The 20,868-nt window shown below is 51.4% G+C and overlaps 1 protein-coding gene and 1 pseudogene across 3 annotated transcripts; both read right to left on the bottom strand.

Moving 5' to 3' along the window:
• Positions 1–1,070: 1,070 nt before the first annotated feature.
• Positions 1,071–20,868, bottom strand: CHST13 (carbohydrate sulfotransferase 13). 3 transcript variants are annotated; one of them, XM_053600148.1, is made up of 4 exons: positions 15,711–15,763; positions 12,005–12,072; positions 6,488–6,570; positions 1,071–2,793 (listed from the first exon to the last, which is right to left on the bottom strand). In XM_053600148.1, the coding sequence occupies exons 3-4, from the start codon at positions 6,506–6,508 to the stop codon at positions 1,948–1,950; spliced, it is 867 nt and encodes a 288-aa protein (XP_053456123.1). In that variant the 5' UTR covers positions 6,509–6,570; positions 12,005–12,072; positions 15,711–15,763; the 3' UTR covers positions 1,071–1,947. The 3 variants fall into 3 exon arrangements, with proteins under 3 accessions (XP_053456123.1, XP_053456122.1, XP_053456121.1); XM_053600147.1 differs by lacking the exons at positions 12,005–12,072; positions 15,711–15,763 and adding an exon at positions 20,763–20,868; XM_053600146.1 differs by lacking the exon at positions 12,005–12,072 and having other exon boundaries at positions 15,711–16,058.
• Positions 8,840–11,287, bottom strand: LOC128591667 (chromodomain Y-like protein; annotated as a pseudogene).

Raw genomic sequence — 20,868 nt, 5'->3', positions numbered from 1 at the left:
CCAGTCGTGCTCCCATGATGATCCACTTGTTCACTGACCCACAAATAGATCCACTCGAGGGCCAGTGCCCCATTTCTCAGTTCTGCCATGTTGGGGATGAAGTTCCAACTTGATTTTGAGAGAAGACAAACATTCAAACCAAAGCACCCAGGGAGCCTTGGTAATGGTGCAGGGCCGTTGTGCGGTGGCCCTCCAGTGGGGGTCAGAGGCATAGACCTCAGGAAGCTTTGCGGGGAAACCAGCAGCTGCAGCCCCTTCCCAGGGCCACTGGAGTTGATCCACACTGGCAGGAAAGCTCCGGGAGGGTGTCCTGAAGGCCTCGGCAGGTTACAAAGAGGGAGGCACCTTAGGACTGGCCTGGGAAGGGATAGCATTGAAGGCAGGGGACAGTAAAAGCCAGTTAGACTGACTGAGCTGCCTCCCTGGCTGTCTTTGGTCCTACAGCTGGGCTTTGGGCACATTCCTGCCAAGCTCCCTCCCTTGGTTGTGTTTCTGATTTTGCTTCTCAAAAACACAAGCATGTCCCGCCCTGTTCTTCCCAAAGTTCTGGCACTTTTATTGATCACCCAAAGAAACTAAAAAAGGACATCATATATTTAGCCAGTCACTAAGGGGACATTCAGCTCGTTCCAAGGAATTCCTATGGCTATCTGGGTTTCCAAAGCTGGAAGGGAAGACAGTGCTCATTGCCCAGGGTCCCAACACCCACACCCAACACATAACCACGCAGGGTGAGAGGCGGTACACGACACAGGTCTTAGCTGAGCTGATGTAGGCTGTAATCCTTGGCCAAGGTCACAGAGCTAGATTAGATTTTCTCCAAGTTGTTGTCCCTCCAGCCAGAACTGATCACCCTATGGGCATCCCATCCTATGCACCACCTTTCTACCCTATCCCTACATGTCCCTCACTGCTGTGAACACTCACATCTGGTCTTCACACCACCGTAACCATTCTTATGTCATCTGGCAGCAACGGCAACAGGCTTAAAGACTCATAGAGTTGTCCAAGGTCAGACAGTCCCATGCCCCCATAACAATAGTGCAATGAAGCAGGGAAACTCCAAAAAGTGACAGAGTCACAAAACACATTTATTTCAAAAATATAATGACCCCAGCTCACTAAGGTCCTATAAAACCTGCCACTGTATTGCACCACAGGCTCCAATTGAGCATTTTGCCAGACTGAGACCCAAGGCAGGGCCTGGGCAGGGCCAGCCACAGGGAGAGGAAGCCAGGTGGTACAACCACAGAGTGAAGACAGCTCACACCTGGCGTCTGAACCATGCCCACTGGCAGAGGCCTGACCTTGAGTCCTGCTAAGGGAGGGGTTCTCTCCTGGCCAGGGCTGTACTTGCCAGGGTGTGTGGGGTAGGGTGGGCACTGGGTTGGGCCACAGGCCATACGGAGCCAGGCATCAGCATTCTGCTCTGTTGCAGAATGTTGCATGCTGTCATGTTCAGGGGCACAGGTGACCCCAGAATGGCCTCTAAAACCCTAAAGCACTGGCGTTCTCAAGTCCTTGCACAGCCAAAAGGCCACGGGAGGTGCTTGTTAGCTGGAGAAGGCAGAGAAAGGAAGCCTCAAGTGACAGGCAGAGGCAGTAAGCAGGCACACGGGTGTAAGGCCACCTGAGGTGGGCTGCACCTAAACCTGACCAAGTGTGATCGGTAATGAGGTCTGGGAAGAAACAGCATCGCAGGCAGGGGCGGTGGAGGCAAAGCCCCAGCGTGACTGTGCCTGAGCAGCCGCTCCCTGGCTGCTCATTCCGGCCAGCGTGCCCACCAACCAGGGAAGACTGCGCGCAATGGTTTCCAAAGAGTGCCCTGGGCCGGTGGCACTCAGAATTCCGGGGGTCTTGTCAGAAAAGCACGTGCTCTGGGCCCACCACGGCCCTCCTAGCGGCGTGTTGTAACAGACCTTCCTCTCTCCCGGACACCACCCCACTCTAGTGCAGCCTCAGGTAGGTGGGGGCAGAGTAATTGAAGAGCAGGAAATCCATCTTGTAGAGGTCGTAGAGGCGCCGCTGGTAGAAGGGGCTGATGTCCCGGAAGAGGCGCGCGGCTCGGTCCCGGGAGGCGGCAGCCGCCTTGGGCCGCGGCGGGGTGGGGAAGCTCAGGCCCGGCTCGCCGGCCAGGCCCAGCACGAAGGCCGCGTCCTCGGCCAGAGTCTCGAACTTGCCCACCACGTCGTAGCGCAGCAGGCACGGGTGGCAGAGCGCGTGCGCGCGTTCCCAGTGCTCGTTGAAGGGCTCGTCGCGCCGCGTGCGCGGGTCCAGCAGGTAGGCCAGGAACTCGGCGAAGCGCACGTCGTGGCCGCGCGCCAGCGCCTCCGGGTGCGCGCCGGGCCGCAGGCGCCGCACGATGCGCGTGCCGTAGCGCCGCTGGAAGGCCGCGCTGTAGGGCCGCGAGAACTTGTTGCGGTAGGCTGAGGCCAGGCGCTCAAAGGGCTCTCGCACGAACAGGAAGGCCAGGTACGCGCGCAAGCGCCGGTTGATCTCCGAGGGGCTGAAGTCGGCCAGCGAGGGCAGGCTGCCGGCCGCATGCACTTCGTGCGCCGGGATGGCTCGCGGGTCCCCGTGGGCGCGGCCGCTCAGCGCCAGCAGCATGCGCTTCCAGTTGGTGCAGGCCACCTTGGGCACGTAGCAGTAGAGCAGGCCGTGCGTGTCGTCCACCAGTACGTGCCGCAGGTCCTCGGGCCGCAGCAGGCGCTGCCGGCGCGTGTGTCGGCTGCAGGCGCTGCGCAGCAGGTCGCGCCGCTGCTGGTGCACCTTAGCCAGAGGCAAGGGTGGGCCCTGTGGGCGACAGGAAATGGACCGGAGATGCCGCAGGGCTGCAGCAGGCTCCTGGACGCTGGCACTATGCAGGCGGAATGTGCCCAGGGATTGGGGGCGGGAGCTGGGCTGGGTTCTAACCCCAGAGCTGTCACTGATGTCTGTGGGATTTGGAGCCCTGGGATCTATTCTGGACCCGGATTTGGAGAAAAGGGAATCTCACCTTGCCAAGGCACGAAGGATGAGACTAGTCACGTGTGCTAGGAGTGATAAGTAGTCACAGTTACATAAGGTGCATGCACGCACTGTTCTGTTTGCCAAGAGTAGGGTGCTGTGTAAGAACGCTTGCTCTGTGTAACTCCCTGTAGAGTTGACAAAATGCAGCCACTTGCCACCTATCAGGATATGTTTGTGAGTTATTTCTTAGTTTAAAAAAAAAATGGGGGCGGGTGGCGCCTGTGGCTCAAGGAGTGGGGCGCCGGTCCCATATGCCAGAGGTGGCGGGTTCAAACCCAGTCCTGGACAAAAACCAAAAAAAAATAATAATAATAAAAATAAATAAAAATGGGCGCTTCAGGGTGTTTTCATTTCAGGGGAGACCACAGCAGCATCTGAGATGGTGGCACAGTAGACCCAGTGCCTGCATGTGAGCATTGGTGGTGGGGGGTGGGAAGTGTGTGTGTTTGTGTGTGTGCGCCCACACATGTGCACACCTATGCTTCTGATGCCTCTAACATTATTCTGCAGATATCCAAGACACATTAAGTGAAAAAAACCTAAAGTTCAGAACCGGGATTAATATTTGTGTTTACAGAGGGAAGGGATTAAAAAATGTTTCAGAAAGGACAAGTGAAGGGAGCCTGTCTTTTAGAGAGGCATAATGACATGGCTACAGCATCCACAGGTTGGGATTTGCTTCAAAACAGTCTCAGGTGGCAGTGGGAGGTGGGAATATGAGGGTTCCTGGGACTGTTCTCAGTACTTCTGTACATGTATATATTTGGCTTTTCATAATGAAAAGTTAAAGGAGAGAGAAAGAGACTATACAGATATACATACTGTAAGTGAGATTTTGAAGATGTAAATATGAGCACATGACAGAGCCACTGATGCTACTTAAATGCCTAGAACATGTCTGGAAGGACCCAGGGACTAGTGACCACTAGTGAGGAACAGCAGCCAGGATGAGATACTGTATGTCTCATAGTGTCAAATGAACTTATGTCACTTTTTCATAATCTCATCGCAGAGCTAGCTGCCAAGGTCAGCCATGGCTGTTGGGGGCTGGAGGGCACTTAAAAGATCCTGTTCTACCATCAGGATCGGTCGCAGAAGCCTGGCTCTGCACAATGCCAGGAGAAGGCCGTCCTTCAGGGACCCACAGCCAAGGTCTGCTTTCAGCTTGCAGGGGACTCAACACATTGCTATGGCAGGGAACGTTTGCTCATCCACGTACCAGTCAGCTTGATTTTCTCCTTGCCAGCAGATGTCCTCTGTGTTAGGGCACGTGCCAGCCTCGAAGGACCTGGCCATACAACCTCATCTACCTCTGCTAAAGCAAAGGGTGTGGGGGGCAAGGGGGGCGGAGTGGTCTGGCTCCGACCAAGAAGTAGAGGGACCTTCCTTTTTTTTTTTTTTTTTTGTAGAGACAGAAAAAAAGAGGAGTCATCCCTGGGGTGGGGTCTCACTTTACTGCCCTCAGTAGAGTGCCGTGGCATCATGTGGCTCACAGCAACCTCCAGCTCTTGGGCTTACGTGATTCTCTTGCCTCAGCCTCCCGAGTAGCTGGGACTACAGGTGCCCGCCACAACACCTGGCTATTTTTTTGTTGCAGTTTGGCCGGGGCTGGGTTTGGACCCGCCACCCTCGGCATATGGGGCCGGCGCCCTACTCACTGAGCCACAGGCGCCACCCCTGGGACCTTCCTTTAGGGTTGAGAGTGAGGGCTCCCAAAGGGAAAAACCCTTTACCTCCACCTTCTTGTGCTGCCTGGGATACTGTCCTATGAGGAAATGTCTGGAGTGCAGGGATTCCAGAGGGTGAGTCGGGCCATGCATTGATTCTGTGCTGTGGGGATGCTGGTTTGGCATCTTGGGAAGTAAGTGCTAACTGTTCTCAGTTGGCACTGCCATTGTTTACAGACCTGTGAATACCAACACAGGCAATGCTGTCCCCATTTCACAGAAGAGAAAATGGGCTCAGAGAAGATGAGTTGCCCAAGGTCACATGGCTCTCAGGTAGGAAGCTGGGGCTCCAAGATGGGGGACTGTGTCAGCTGGTCTGGGGCTACAACTGACAGCTCCCAGCCTGGCTGCCTTAAGTCCTAAGTAGCTGAGTCCTTGTGAAGCCTGTGACCTTTACAGGGTACTTAGCTTCCCTGTGCCCCAGTTTCCTCATCTGTAAACAGGGATGACAGCCCCACCTTAGTGGTTGCTGTGCTCAGTTCACAGAACTAAAGTGCAGGCGGTGTTGGCCAGACTGTTTATATTACTATCATTTCTCCGGTTGCAAGGTGCCACATGTCCAAGGACTTGACGCTCACTGGGCACTGGGTCCTCAGGCTGTGAGGAGCCACTTGCCACTCAGAGGTCTACAGAGCTAGTGGAATCAGGGCTCTACTGAGATCCAGGCCCACCCTCATTTTTCTGTGTGATACAGGGCAAGCTAGTCAGTGGCCCTTGTTGAACCAAGGCCTCCCACCTGCAACCTGGGTGTGTGGGACAGATAAACTCCATGGCCCCTTCCACTCCCTGTGCAGGGATTTGGTGAGCAGCCACCTACCCAGCCCCCCTCTGCTCTTCTCCACATAGCAGCCTGATGGGACTTCCAAACGTGGAAATCTGACACAGTCATTCCCAGTTAAAACTGTCCATGGCTCCCTATTGCCCTTGCCACATAGGCGGGGCCCTGCCAGGTGACAGCCCACCTCTCTGGGCCACCTCAAGCACTGTCCTCGACTCTGCATCAGATCTTTGGCACAGCCTTTCCCTCTGGCTCCTACTGTTCACCTCTTAACTCTTACTCTTCAGGTCTCAGCTCCGGTGTCCCTATCCCCATGGAGAGGAGGGAGGCTTTCTCCTAGGTAGCACCCTCACTACACCTCATACTCCCCTTTAGAGCAGAGTTGGTCACATATCAGTGCAGCAATGCCTGGATGGCCCCAGTCACAAGGCAGGGACCCAGACGACCTGTTTGCTGCAGGATCTCAGCACCCTGAACACAGCCTGCATACAGTAGGTGCTCAAAAGACACTAAACAAGTAAGTGCTTCCATGTGTGCCTATATGTGTGCGAGCCCGAGGTGGGGCTGCCCAGTGGGGCACAGTGGTGCGAACTCTGTGTGTAGTCCCAGGAGCTGCCTGGGCCACCCGCTTGAGGACAATATGGGGGCCCCCTTGTGCTGCCCCTATGTTTGGGGGGCTCCCTGTGGGGCCCAGCTTAACTTATGACTGTGAGCTCCCTGAGGGCAGCCCCAGGGGCTATTTCACTCCCTTTTATATATTTTATATGTAACGGATGGGAAGGTAGGTGGGTCTCTCAACCCACCCCCAATACTGGCCCTTGTCACTACTGTCTGGACAGAGCCTGGGGTTGGAAAGGAAACCCCTCTGTGCTCTAGTATGGGCCCAGCCCCATTATAGCAGGTCTACACTGGGGATATGGGGTTCCCATGGCTGGGGGTAGAGGGAGTCATCCCTGGGGTGGGGTCTACGTACCTGGTCCAGGTCGTAGAGCATCTGGAGGGGACTCCTCCTCTTCCCACCAAGCCAGCCAGAACCCAGGGCTCCATTTTCAAATGCTGTGGGGCACAAGGAGAACGATGTTACTGCTATATCAGAGGGACTGCTGTGGAGCTGGGAGCTTGGCTGACCATCTGGGCCCACATGTGACCCACGGCTGGGACTCAGTTTCCCTCCTATATCCCGCCTACCTCCTGGGGGCTTGGTGGCATGAGGGGCAGCACTGACAGGGCTCCTGATGCACCAGGGCTGTGGTCTTGGGGTCATTCCTCTCCCTGTATTCTGCCCTCCAAAGTTGGAGGGTGCCAGGCAAGAGGGGACAAGTGGGTAGGTGGCGCGCAGCCCACAGGCCCTCTGGGAAAGGCCTGGCCACCCAACCTTTCCCACCTCCCTCTGCTCTCATGTCATGCCTCATCCCTGCTGGCCCTGCATCTGTGGAAGCATGAGAGCCGACTAGGCTGGCTGGCTCTGCAGGCCCCCAGATCCAGGCATGGGCAGCCAGAAAGGGTGGGGCAGCAGTACAGGTGGCATGGCTGGCTGTAGGCCCTCAGTGATGTCTCACTAGGCTGGGTAGCCTGCTGTGAACACCCCTCGAGGGCAGCCTGTGCTTCTCTGTCAAGGCATGTGCTGCCTCGTGGGAAATATGGAGTCCAGAACATGCAGGGTCTCCCAGGCTGAGGTCAAGGATGCTACTGTCTCCCTTGTTGCTGTGTTCTTCAGTTTTCATAGAACTACTGAAAAATCAGTTTACTAAAAAGTTTATATTCTTTTACTTAAAAGCAATTTTAAGTAATATCATTTTAAACATATTCAGTTAGTGCATAAGGGCACTATAATCCTGACACTTTGGAGGCCAAGACAGGAAGATCACTTGAGGCCAGGAGTTTGAGACCAGCTTGGGCAACACAGCAAAACCCAATCTCTACACAAAATTAAATAAAACAATAAACAAATTCAATTAATATTTTCTCAGTAATATAGTAAATATATATCATCACATGCTCCTTGATTATATTTTCATGAATGTGATTATTCTTATTAATAAACTAATAAAGTATGGTTCAGTGTTTGCAAAGATCACCAAAATTGGCAGACTTTAACTAGACTGACCAAGAAGCAAATAGAAAAGACTCAAATTACTAAAAGCAGGAATGAAAGGGGTTTTTACTACTGACCTTAAAGAAACAAGGAAGTGTTATAATAGAATACTATGAACAACTGTAGGGCAAGAAATGTGATAACCTATATGAAATGGACAAATTTCTAGAAAGAAAAGTCCTGAAATTGACTCAAGAAAAAAATAGAAGATCTCAACAGACCTATAACAAGAGATTGAATTTGTAATTTTAAAAAATTCCCACAAACAAAAGCCCAAGATTAGATGTCTTCACTGGTAAATTTTACCAAAAGTTTAAAGAATTAAATAACACCAACCTTTTTTTTTTAATTTAATTTTTTTTAATTGTTTTTTTATTAAATCGTAAGTTTGTACATTAATTCATTTATGGGGATCAGGGTACAGATTCAATATACAATGTGACATTCTTACACTGAACTAAGTAACACTTCATCACAATTATACTCATTTCTTAATAGTTTTGAAATGTACCATTGCATTATGCTTATACCATGGAATACTATGCAGCCATAAAAAAGATAGAGACTTCACATCTTTTATGTTTACCTGGATGGAGCTGGAACATATTATTCTTAGTAAAGTATCTCAAGAATGGTAAAAAAAGTATCCAATGTACTCAATACTACTATGAAATCAATATATAATCACCTGCATACTCATACGAATGGCAAAACATAACTATAGTCCAGAAAGTAGAAGGGAAGCGGAGAGGGCGGGGAGGAGTGATATGGGAGGAAGAAGGGTATTTTGGGGGACCTCACTTAACACCAACCTTTTATAAACTCTTCCAATAAACAGAAGAAGAGAAAACACTTCCCAACTTATTATATGAGGCCAGTATTACCCTGACACCAAAACCAGACAAAGATATCAGAAGAAAACTACAGACCAATACCCCTTATAAATATAGATGAAAAATCCTAAACAAAATACTAGCAAACCGAAAACAACATCACTTAAAAAAGGATTATGCACCAGGACAAAGTAGGATTTATGCCAGGAATGCAAGGTTGGATTAACATAGAAAAATCAATCAATGCACAATCTAATATACTATAAAAAGAAAAAGCCAGGGCCAGATGCAGTGGCTCATGCCCATAATTCTAGCACTTTGGGAGACTGAGGATTGCTTGAGGTCAGGAGTTCAAGAGCAGCCTGAGCAACAAAGCAAGACCCTGCCTCTGCAAGAAAATAGAGAAATTAGCTGGGCATGGTGGCATGAACTTATGCCACTGTAATCCCAGCTACTCTGGGATGCTGAGGCAGGAGGTTTGCTTGAGCCCAAGACTTTGAGGTTGCTGTGAGCTATATACATCCTCGTCAGTCTTCCAGACATCTGGTTAGGGGTCTGCTTGTCAATGGAATTTTCATCAGAGGTGTTTGTACTTTGTTGGAGACAAAGGCAACATCTCAGATCTTTCCTTATCTCTATTTGGGGCAGGGACCATGAGGCTGGCTGATAACCCTTTTAGATTCTGTGTATTAGGAGGAAAAAAATGAGGAAAACAAACATTACTCCAGACTTTTCCATCACCAAAAGCAATGAAACACAGCTGTAAAAACACAGTACTAGCCAAAGAAAACAAAAACGAGAACTTCCACGAGCAGTCTAGTGCTTACATTATACTTTTATACTTGTGCATATATAAGTATAAAACTACGATGTTTGGACAAAGAAGCTTTGTAGTTATTTAAAGTTACAGCACTTAAAAACTTCTTGAATAATAAATAGCTTGGGTGTTTCCAGTCCTGTTTCCAAACATGAGTGGAACTTGTTTCAGGCTGTGAGGATGAACTAGGACAACTTGGAGCCAATTCCATGGTCGATGGCAGGCAGCTTGGCAATCAAAACTCGTTGATCTTCCTCTGTAAGTACTGTAACATGGATTCAGTCCCCTGGTGAAAGCCCCAGATTTTCTTCAGTTCTTCACACACCCTCTTGTTGGCCTATTCCAGCTCCATCTTTATGTCACAGCACACAAGAGTTTTGGCTTCCTCAAGCACCACTGGATTACACGAGGCAAGCTCCTTAATTGGAACCATGACTTCTTGGGTGAATATCCTGGGCCAGAACGCCTGTGAGACCAGGCCCTTGCCACACTCCTCCTGTGTGGTCAGCTTCTGCCTGCTGAGTAACATTTCATCTGCAGATGTTCCTCCCATAATCTTGGGAAACATAACGGTAGAATAGCCATTCTGGACTGTGTTTGAAGGAAGTATCGGGTGTTTGAAACCAAGCCTTTTCATTAGCCTAAACCACATCACAAAGAGGCGATACGGATGCTCCTAGTCCAATGGCTGGGCCATTTACTGCTACAATAATGGGCTTCTTAAACTGAATGAAAGTATTCACGAAGTTTCTTACAGCTTCCACCATTTTAGTGCTTTCTCTTCATCTGTCATCTGTTAAACGCTGTATAAAATACATAAAGTCAAGACTGCAACAGAAACCACAGCCAACTGCACTCAGCAGAACCAGCTTGCTGTCAGTGGCAGTCACTGTGGTCAGAGCACTCTGGACTTCTCCCATTACCTCTGTATTTAGAGTTATTCTCTGATGATTTTGTGGATAAGATGTGGGTGCAGCCATCCTGCTTCCTGACGACAACATCTCTGTAGCTGTAGGCACTCTCTGTTTGCCTCACACTGAAAATGCAACCGCTTGTCAAAAGGCTGGTCTCTTCTGTCATCAAGAAATTTCCTTTTCCCAGCTGTCACTCATGTAACAGATGTCTGTATGTTGGGTTGTTCCATTGGCTGTTAATGTATCCATGAACGGAGATGTACCTTTCCCATTCATGGCTAATCTAGTGGCCATGGCTGCAGTTACAGGGCCAGGCACCTGAGGCACTAGTAGGTGTATCCGGGGCCTGCTCCCCTTCCTGGCCAGCTCTGCACCAGGGCCCAAAAGAGCTCCGACTGGCTTCTCTGATGTCACCTTGGGTGCCACTGTGTCTTTTTGACCGTGCTCGATGGGGTCCAGTTTCTCAGGGCTCTCATTCTTAAAGCCATCCACTGAGGTCCTGTTCTTAATGGGGCTTTTAGGCACAAGTATCTTGATACCTGACTTTGCTAGGTCCATATTTTTCTGACTCAAGAGAGATGGGCTGGGTGGTGCCTGTGGCTCAGAGAGTAGGATGCCGGCCCCATGTACCAAGGGTGGTGGGTTCAAACCCAGCCCTGGCCAAACTGCAACAACAACAACAAAAAAATACAAAAATAAATAAACTTAATTTAAAAAAACAAAACAAAACTAACTTTAAAAAGAGAGATGGGCTGTGTTTTTCCTGAACTTCTGGCTGGCAGCAAATAACTCTTTGTTTTTAGATTCATGGTCTTTGCTAATCTCTAGTACCTTAGAAGAGGTTTTAGAAAAGTTGTTGTTAGTGGATCTGGAGATCTGTTTCCTAGCATTGTTTGGAGAGGTCCTGTTTGTTCTGGTTAACGTGCTTTCTTTCTGCTTTTTAGGTATATTCCTCACAGTTCAGCAGGTGCTGCTGTGGCTCCCAAGTGTCGTCCCCTCTGTTGTAGCCTTTCCACTGAACCAAGTACTCTGTGCTCCTTTTTTTGTTTTTCCTTTTGTCAACAATCCTTTCAACCTGACCAGAGCCAGTCAGTGGAGGTGAACATGATCCAGTTTACTTCTCTTCCGAATCCTGTACACCCAAACAACTGATAATCAACAATCAGTACTGCCAAACAGTATGATGCTTCAGATCAGGAATCACAGCCATTTTCCATCTCAGGAGAACAATGACTCTGGAAGACTTAATATTAAGCTGGAAATGTTCCCCAAAGTTATCTACAGATTCAATGCATTCGCTATCCAAATCCCAACTACCTTTTTTCTGCAGAAATTGATAGTTGATTCTTAAATTTATGTGGGAATTGAAGGGATGCATCATATCTAAAACAGTCTTTAAAAAGAACAAAAGTGGAAGAGTCACTCTTTGTGATTTCACAACTTTATTACGAAGCTATAGTAATCAAAACTGACAGTGGTATAGGAGAGACAAGTAGACTAATAAAACAGAATCAAGAGTTCAGAAATAAACCCTAACATTTATGGTCGACGGATTTCTGATGAGAGTGCCAAGAAAATTTAGAGGGGGAGGAAAAATAGTCTGTAATAACTGGATATCCACATGCAAAAGAATTAACTTGGCCCCCTACTTTAGAGCATGTACAGAAGCTCACTCAAAATGGATCATAGAGCTAAATGTAAGAATTGAAACTCAAACTCTTGGGTGAAAAGACAGACATAAATCTCTATATCTAAGACAAGATTAGGTGATGATTTCTTAGATCTGACACCACAAGCACGAGCAGCAAAAGAAAAAGAAAGAGGGCGGCACCTGTGGCTCAAAGGAGGAGGGCCCCGTATGCCGGAGGTGGCAGGTTCAAACACAGCCCCAGCCAAAAACTGCAAAAAAAAAAAAAAAAGAAATAGATAAATTGGAGTACATTGACATTAAAAACTTCTGTGCTTCAAGGCACACTATCAAGAAAGTGAAATGATAGCTCACAACTGAGAGAAGATACTTGCAAATCATCTCTTTGATAAGGGACTGGTACCCAAAATTTGGAACTCTTACAGCTGAATGATAAAGGACAACCTAACTTTTTTTTTTTTTTTTTTTTGTAGAGACAGAGTCTCACTGTACCGCCCTCGGTAGAGTGCCGTGGCATCACACAGCTCATAGCAACCTCTAACTCCTGGGCTTACGCGATTCTCTTGCCTCAGCCTCCCGAGCAGCCGGGACTACAGGCGCCCGCCACAATGCCCGGTTATTTTTTTGTTGCCGTTTGGCCGGGGCTGGGTCCGAACCCGCCACCCTCGGCATATGGGGCCGGCACCCTACTCACTGAGCCACAGGCGCCGCCCAGGACAACCTAACTTTTTAAATGGGGAAAGAATCTGAATGAGTGCATTAGAAGATGCTCAACAATACTAGCCATGAGCAGCGGTTCTCAACCTGTGGGTCACGACCCCTTTGTAACAATGAAAAAATATCGCAGTATGAGGAAGGTTAAGAACCACTGCATTAGAGGAATAGAAACCAAAACTACAAGGATGGCTGTGATAAAAAGAGAGCTCTCACACCTGCTGGTGGGAATGCAAAATGCTGCATCCACCATGGAAAACAGTTTGGTAGTTACTTAAAAAACTAGCGTGGAGGCTCGGTGCCTGTGGCTCAAGCGGCTAAGGCGCCAGTCACATATACCTGAGCTGGCGGGTTCGAATCCAGCCCAGGCCTGCCAAACAGCAATGATGGCTGCAACCAAAAAATAGCTGGGTGTTGTGGTGGGTGCCTGTAGTCCCAGCTACTTGGGAGGTGGAGGCAAGAGAATCGCTTGAGCCCAGGAGTTGGAGGTTGCTGTGAGCTGTGATGCTACAGCACTCTACCCAAGGCGACAGCTTGAGTCTCTGTCTCAAAAAAAAAAAAAAACTACCATGGAATTGCCATATGACCCATGAATTCCTGTCCCACATATATACCTAGGAGAACGGAAAACATGTCCACAGAAAAACTTACAGACAAGTGTCCTATTGGCATTATTCATAAAAGCCAAAACATCAAGCATACTCAAACCCATCAATTGATGAATGGCTAACAAAAGCACGATATATCTGTAAAATGGACTATTATTCTGCCTTAAGAAGACATGAGTACTGATTCATACTTCAACATGAATAACCTTATAAACATTATGTGAAGTGAAAGGGACCAGCACAAAGAGCCACCAATTACATAAGTCCATTTATATGAAATGGCTACTTAAAAGATTCTTGAATTCATCTCAACATTGAATATTCATAAGAATAATACATTCAAGAATTCATGAACATATGAAAAAAGAATACATCCGTAAGAAGAATAAATGTTCTATGACCTTTGGCTGTCAAAAAAATGAAAAGTCTATAAATTAATACATTCACTGAAAAGATTAAAGCATTTCCCTTAAGACTTTTAATATGCTAATAGACTTGGGAAGTTTGATGAAATGATCCGTTGGCAAATTGACCTAGAATAGTGGTTCTTGAATTTTAGCATGCATTGGGGGTGGGGGTGGGGGACTGTGAAATACAGATTCCCAGGCCCCACACCCAAGGTTTATGGTCCAGTCTCACTCACAACTGTGTTTCAGCAGTTCCCAGGGGAGGCCATGTTGGGAGCATGCCTTGAGTGCTGTGACCCTGTGCAGGGCCTGGCGGGTAGTGCATAGCATGTGCTTAATACATAGAGGCTGCAAAGGAGTAATTGATGGCCAGACTGGCCTTGCCTGGCCTCTAGAACCCTACTGTGTGTACCTGCAGCCCCCATCCAGAGATCCCCACTGCCCCTCTGCTTGCTTCAGGATAGCTGTGCAGCCCAGGCCATGTCATGTGTGTCCCTGGAATAAGGGCCAGGTTCTCCCATGACCAGGACATGCAGAGATCTGGGGTCTTGGAAGGCTCAGGGCCTGCTTGTGTCTCAGTGTCATTGGGCTGTCCCAGCACTCAAACTTCTGACGCTGTACTCAGACTCAGGGATCTCTGTGGGACCCATGGCTGCCTTCTTGGCAGCTGGACATGTCCTGCAAATGTCACTGTCATCAGAAAATGGGCTGACATGAGAGGGCAGTATTGTTGGCCAGTTCCTCAAAGTGCCGGGAAGTCCCAGACTGGCTTTGGCACCACCACTGGCCTAAGTATAGCAGCAATCACCCCTGGCGGAGCTAGTCCTGCGGCATGCTAGCACAGGGGTTGCCACCCTGAGAGGGGCAGGGTCTCCAGCCCTGTTGCGTTTGAAAGGTGTCTTTTTCCTTGGGGCTACAACTGAGGACTAAGATGAGCTGGTTTCCACCTGCTGGGGTGTGTGGGCACAGTTGGCGTAGCAGCCTGCAGTGATGGAGAAAGGGACCTAGGCCACCCTCCGGGACCCCGCCACTGTTCCCAGCCTTCCAGAAACACTGGCTGTAGCATAGAACCACTCATTTCCTTGCCAGACCACAGCCTAGAGGAAAGTGGGCTTCTAAACAGACCCCAGGGGTCTGTGGATGGAGGGCAAGAGGGAACAGGCCCCAGAGAGAGGCCCAGAATAGCTGTGGCCAGTGATTACAGGGCTAAGCTGGTGTGCCTAGCCCCGCCCTGGCTACCACACAGACATGAGGGGTCTGGGACCTGCAGAAGGTCCCAGGGTAGCGGACAGGGGGATAGATCCTTGTAGATCCTTGGTTCCAACTCATGCTCACAGCCACAGTGGGCCATCTCTCACCCTCCACTCCCATCACCCTAAGCCCAAGCCCCCTTGGCCAGTATCCTCTGCCACCAGCCCCAGGTCCCAGGTCCCAGGCCCCCTGCCAAGGGCACAGTGCGGCAGACAGGCCAGGAAGAGCCACATGGCAGGCCCAGCCTGCACAGCCAGGGAGGAGCCTGAGCTGGGCACAGAGAAAAACACACACTGCTTTAATAAGGGAAACAAAACTAGCAGGTTAGGGAGAGAGGACAGAGAGAGGGACTGGGGGCACCAAAGTCACAGTGACAGAGAGAGAGCTATGTAGGACGGGGACCACAGTCAGGAGCAAGAGAGGTAAGGAGACAGGAGCAGAGAGAGACAGAGGAGGACACAGGGACCTCCGAAGTAGCCCAGAGCAGGCAGCTGGGCTGTGACAAAAGGGAAGCAGCTGCTGCCTTCCGGGCGGGCCCAGGCCCCACATATGACGTCCACACAGGGCTCAGGCCATGGACACTCTCCAGCCCCAGGCCTAAAGGCAGGTCTGCATCCGTAGGCAGGGGCCAGTGTGGGGACCCCCCCACCAGCACCTGCAGTTCTCAGCCCCCGAGGGACACAGTGCCCACTGCAGTGTGGGCTGGTAGCCCCTGGGAGAACGCAGCGGTCAGCCCGAGGAGGTGGGGCTGCACCTGGACCGAGCAGTGAAGCTTGGGGCTGTATGCGCCTTGACTTGTTTACTTTTAGCAGTTAGAAACTATTATTATTCCTATAGAATAATATTAGGTTCCTATAGGCAAACTGAGGTCAGAGGGTTAAAGAAACTTGTCAAAGCCTCACAACTTACTTGCTGTACCCAAAACAGGATTTAGCCCCAGGCCCTTAGCACCAGCGTCTGTGTCCTCACGCCCATGTTGTCCTTCTTCTCGGCTACCACTGGCCCTGTCCATCTGCACAGCACCCATGGGGCAGATGGGGAAGTGCCACCCAGCCAGGGCAGTGGGCTACCCAAGGCCATGCCTTGGCGGTGACCAGACAGGATGCTGCAGACACCATGCTGGGAGGCTGCCTTGCCAATAAGGTCTCGGGTGAAACGCCATGCAGAGAAACCCAAACAGAGAAGCAGGACAGTAGTACTGGGCATGTCCAGCCCCTGCCAGGGAAGGGCACATGCCCCCCTCACAGGGATGAAGGCCACAAGTCTCCTCTGGGAGAAATGCTGCTTGGGGACTCCCAGTCCAGAGAGTGGGGATTGTGACATGGATCTGGTTAATAAGTAGCTTGTCAGGGTTGCACAAGCAGCCCAGCAGGAGTGGCCAGGCCCATGCAGCGTGGCCCGTAGAGAGCCTGGCGCCAGTGGGCACACATCCCGGCGCAGCCTCTGAGGGCCTCACTGATGGGTCTGCCCTGCCCCATCCTCCCCCAAGGAGGTTCTGGGGTGACCCGTGTGCCCCAGAGTTGGGAACATTCTTTGTGGTGATCGGGCCCTAGGGAGGGATACACTGGACAAGCCCTTCTAAGTAAAAAGAAATTCTGCCTTCTTTGTTTTTGTTTTTTGAGTGAAACAGAGACCTCTTTACTTGTGTCTAATTCTAACTCCATTTGCTGAACTACACAAGGCATCTGGAATGGAACCCTGACCTGCCCAGATTGTTGCTGGCACAGTCCTGTCAGCTGGGCCTCCAGAGCCACCAGGACCCCACGCCCACCTTCCCCACGGCAGTCAGCCCCGCCTGGTTCTTGCTGCAGTAGTCGCCAGGATTGGAAGGAGGCGCCTCGCCATCTCCTGCTTCTGCTTCCCTGCCTTGGGGATCTCAAACCCAGGGGCCTTCTGCTGTCTCACAACAAGCCCTGCTCTGGCCCACGGCCTTTCCACACACCTTTTCTGACTTGCTGCTGGGCCACTACAGTCCAGCCACAGTGGCCCTCCTGCTGATCTTGCTGCTCACGGCACACATCAAGCACTACTTGTTCCCTCTGCCTGGATGCTCTTCCAGGAACCTTGAAAGTGACCAGATCACAATGCAAATGTCCCCTTGGCGAAGAGGGCCTGTCCCAACAGTCTGAAGTAGCACTCCACCGTGTCCATGGCGCTTATTACTGCTGAAATCATATGGTTTCTATGTAGGTTGACCCCTCTGGAAGGTCACTTCTATTAGGAAGAGGACTGTTTTTCTTTCCTGTAACCCCTGTACCTCACATAGTTTTGATGACTATTTAAAGACTCTACTCACAGGCTCAGCATCTGTGGCTCAAATGGCTAAGGCACCAGCCATATATACCTGAGCTGGCGAGTTCGAATCCAGCCCAGGCCCACCAGACAACAATGACGGCTGCAACCAAAAAAATAGCCAGGCGTTGTGGCGGGTGCCTGTAGTCCCTGCTATTTGGGAGGCTGAGGCAGGAGAAACACTTGAGCCCAGGAGTTGGAAGTTGCTGTGAGCTGTGATGCCATAGCACTCTATCCAGGGTGACAGCTTGAGGCTCTGTCTCATTAAAAAAAAAAAAAAAAAGACTCACAGCTGTAGGAAGAACTCCTAGCCTGTAGCCATTCCAGGCCACTCGTGACTGAGCCTCAACTTCAGGTATCTTTCTGGCTTCTAAGCCCACCACTCCTCCTCAAGAACTTGGACCTCTGCCCACAGTCCATCCTAAGACACCAGCCACTTAACTTCTCAATGCTTTTGTCTGGCCTTTCCGTCTGCAATTTCCTTTCCTCATTTTCCCACCTAGTAAGCTCCTGTACAGCCTTCAAAGCCCAACACAAATGCCCCTGCCCTAGAGAAGAGAAAGACAAGGATTTGGATTAGACTGGGGTTTAAATCTGGCCCTATACATCCTGGTTTGAGCAAGTTACTCCCTTTGCCTTGATCTTAGTTTCCTCCTCTGCAAAGTGAGAGTACCAGTTCCCACTCTGTCCAGCTGTCCATCTATCTGCCAGCTCACCTTTCCTCCTGGTACCCTCTGGAGGTGCCTCTGAGCTCTGCACGCCCCAGCAGTACTGGGGAGTGGGCTGCAGTGCAGTTAGTATCCACTGATTGGGCCCCAGCAGCCACGCCCTTCCTTCTGCCTACACTCAGTGCAGTGGTTCCGGTTGGCTTCCGCCTCTGGGGCTGTTGGGACAGGCACGTGGCCCAGGCCTGCTCAGTCAGAGCCTGCACCACTTCCTGCCACTGGCTTAGAGATAGGCACCGGGCAACCAGGTCCTGACCAGTGAGATGCACCCTTGGGACCCTAGCTGGAGCTGTTGGTAAAGGAGCCCTTTTTGGGCTGGGGTTGCTTAGAGTGAAGCTGTCCCAGAAAGCACCCAGAGCTGGAGCTGGAGCTGTGAGTTCAGCCCTGGGATCCATCTGTGTCCCAGGTAGAGACCTCTGGAATCATTGTTATACTCACAGACAAATGCTCTTCCTGGTTGAAGTGAGTCAGAGTTGGGCTCGTCCTCACCGAGACCACCATTGTCTGTGGGTGGGTTCCAGTCTCCGTTCCTGCTCTGTCCACCTGTGACTGAGCAGGGCCAGGACTGGGGAGGGAGTCAGGTGCTCAGGTGCAGACAAGGACACCAATGAGGCTGCACCAAGCAAGGGTATTGAGGGGATACCACCAGCTGGAGGCCTGCAGGAGCTGAGTGAGAGGCAGGGGAGACAGGACAGCTGGAGGGTCCGTCTGCACTCCCCTAGCTGTGCTGGCAATGGCCCTGACCCCTGTGCAGAAGGGTGCTGCTGTGGAGCCCTTGAGGGGCCTGCTAAGCTCCAAAGCCAATCCCATCTCATTCCTCAGCAGCTACCTCAGCCTGCTGAATTTCTTCTGCATGGGACCCAAATATGGCGTTTCTTCAGCTATGAGCGTCGTACACTACATAATTGCAGGACATCTTGACAAGCACACATGGTGGGGGGTATGAGGGGAACAGTGAGAGAGGGTAGGGGTGGAGAGGGAATGCAGGGCCCCACCTAAGATCCCTGGGTCCTTATACTCTTTAGGAAGGATGATGCTATGAGGTCACCATTCACATGTCACCCTCTGGTAGAAAGTGCTGGGCTCTAAGAGAACAGGAGAGTTGCAGTCCAGCCTGGAAAGGAGGTGCTGGGCTGCCCTGGGAACCTTGCTGCTTTGACACCCTCCCTTCCCTGCACCCAAATCCAGGGCCTTCTAGGAGTCGCCCCAAGGGAAATATCCATGACTTCCAAATATTTGGAAAGATGCTGACCTCTGTGGATGAGTGATAAGAGTGGAAGGAGGAGTCTGGTGCTATGGATGAGCCAAGGAGGGGCTTAGGCACCATCAGGCTGTCACTGGGGGGTGTGTTTGGGGGCGGAGGTGCAGAGCTGAGACCCAGATCAAGAGATGCTGCCCAGCCCGGAGTGCAGTGGTATTTCTATGTGCGACCCTGACTAGCACCCCTGGACTGTAGTGATTTTTCCCTCATCGCTTCTGTGCTCAGCTCGATTTTGGTTTTAATATTAAGCACGTAAGCTCTGTGAGGCAGGAATAGTTGTAGGTTTTGTTCCCCACTGTCTCCCAGCACCTAGGTGGATGCTTGCATGAACAGGCCCCCAGCAAGAATGAGGTAGGTGGTATTGGAGTGTATGAGTCACCCTAACACCTGCTCCTCCTTCCCTGTGCCTGCCCTGCTCCCAGGTTTTGCGGGGAGAGGGTGGTCCAAGATCTTGGTTTCTCTTCTCTCAAACATGGGTAAGGAAGGTGGCAGGAGAGTGTCCCACAGAGACATGGGGACACACCATGCCGTCCCCTGAGGATGCATGCTCCTCTGCAGACACCCCCCCTGGGGCCCAGGCCCTTGGGTTTCCTCTCACTTCTCACACTGGGGCTAAGCCCTGTGGGTTCAGTAGCCGTCATGCCCCACCCTGTCCCAGGAACTGGGCAATCATTTGTCTACTGAATGACTGGGTATACGAAGACCGAGACAGCTACACACCAGGACCACACCCCAGACTATGCTCAAACAGGAGAGATGGGGAGATGGGGGTCAGAGGGTAGCTCCATCCCCTGACCAGGTTCCAGTCTGACCTGCTGTGTCTGGAAGTGCAGGGGACAGGGGATGGTGTGTCAGGGTGGATGGGCAAAGGCCTCCCAGCCCTGCTCTCTCTCTCCTACACCCACTGCCAATGGTCCCTGCCCACCCTGGGGGTGGTTACTGACTCACTGGGGCTATGTCTGCAAGGCTCCAAGGGTCAGCCTCAGATTCTCACAGAGCACACAGGGCAGTGGGGGAGGTGGCGGGAAACATCCCCTCCCACACACACAAGGCAAGAGGTTGGGAAACAGGGCAGACTGGCGCCTTCGGCCCCAGGCAGACTGTGCAGACCCTACTCAGTCGCATACCTGTTCAGGCCTCTTTGGGCTGTCTCCCTCTCTGTGAGATGAGCTGGGGAGGCCTGAGATGACCTGAGCAGAGACTCAGCGTGAACACTGCGCAGGTGCTGGGTTCAGGCAGGTACTCAGCTCTGCAGAGTCATGACCGGCTGCCTCAGTTTCCCCAACCAGACCATGAGGGCAGTGAGAAAGCGTTAAGCCTCTTCCCGTGGGAACTTCAGGGTAGGGCAGCGGCTCCAGTGAGCAGTGCTTAATGCGCAGAGGGACACCCGCCCACTCCGTGTCATCACTAACATTTAGGGGCTCCAGATGCTCAGGGTACAGGAGGCTGCCTTCCTGGACTGAGCAGATGTCCTTCACCACCCACAACAGACTGGTCTCCCTGTATCCAAATGATCACCTTTCCAGGCTACCAGAGACCAACCTCCAAGGGGCAGCAGGACGGTTGCTCACCGGGTTACTAAAGCCTTTCTGGGCCCTGCCACCCCTACGCCCCAGCCGGGAAGGAGACAGCAGGTAGCCCTCGAAATGGGCGCGCAGCCAGGCCTCGATGGGCCTCACTCACCAGGGCGCAGGGCGTGCGGCGCGACGCACAGGAGCAGGAGCGCGGCGCCCAGACTCGCGGCCACCAGCTTGCGCCGCCTCCAGCAGCGCTTCCCCATGCTGTGCGG

The sequence above is a fragment of the Nycticebus coucang genome, chromosome 8, assembly GCF_027406575.1.
Source record: "Nycticebus coucang isolate mNycCou1 chromosome 8, mNycCou1.pri, whole genome shotgun sequence".
In the NCBI taxonomy this organism is placed as follows: domain Eukaryota; kingdom Metazoa; phylum Chordata; class Mammalia; order Primates; family Lorisidae; genus Nycticebus; species Nycticebus coucang.
The sequence above is the reverse complement of the archived record's forward strand: the minus strand, read 5'-3'. Positions and strand labels throughout refer to the sequence as shown.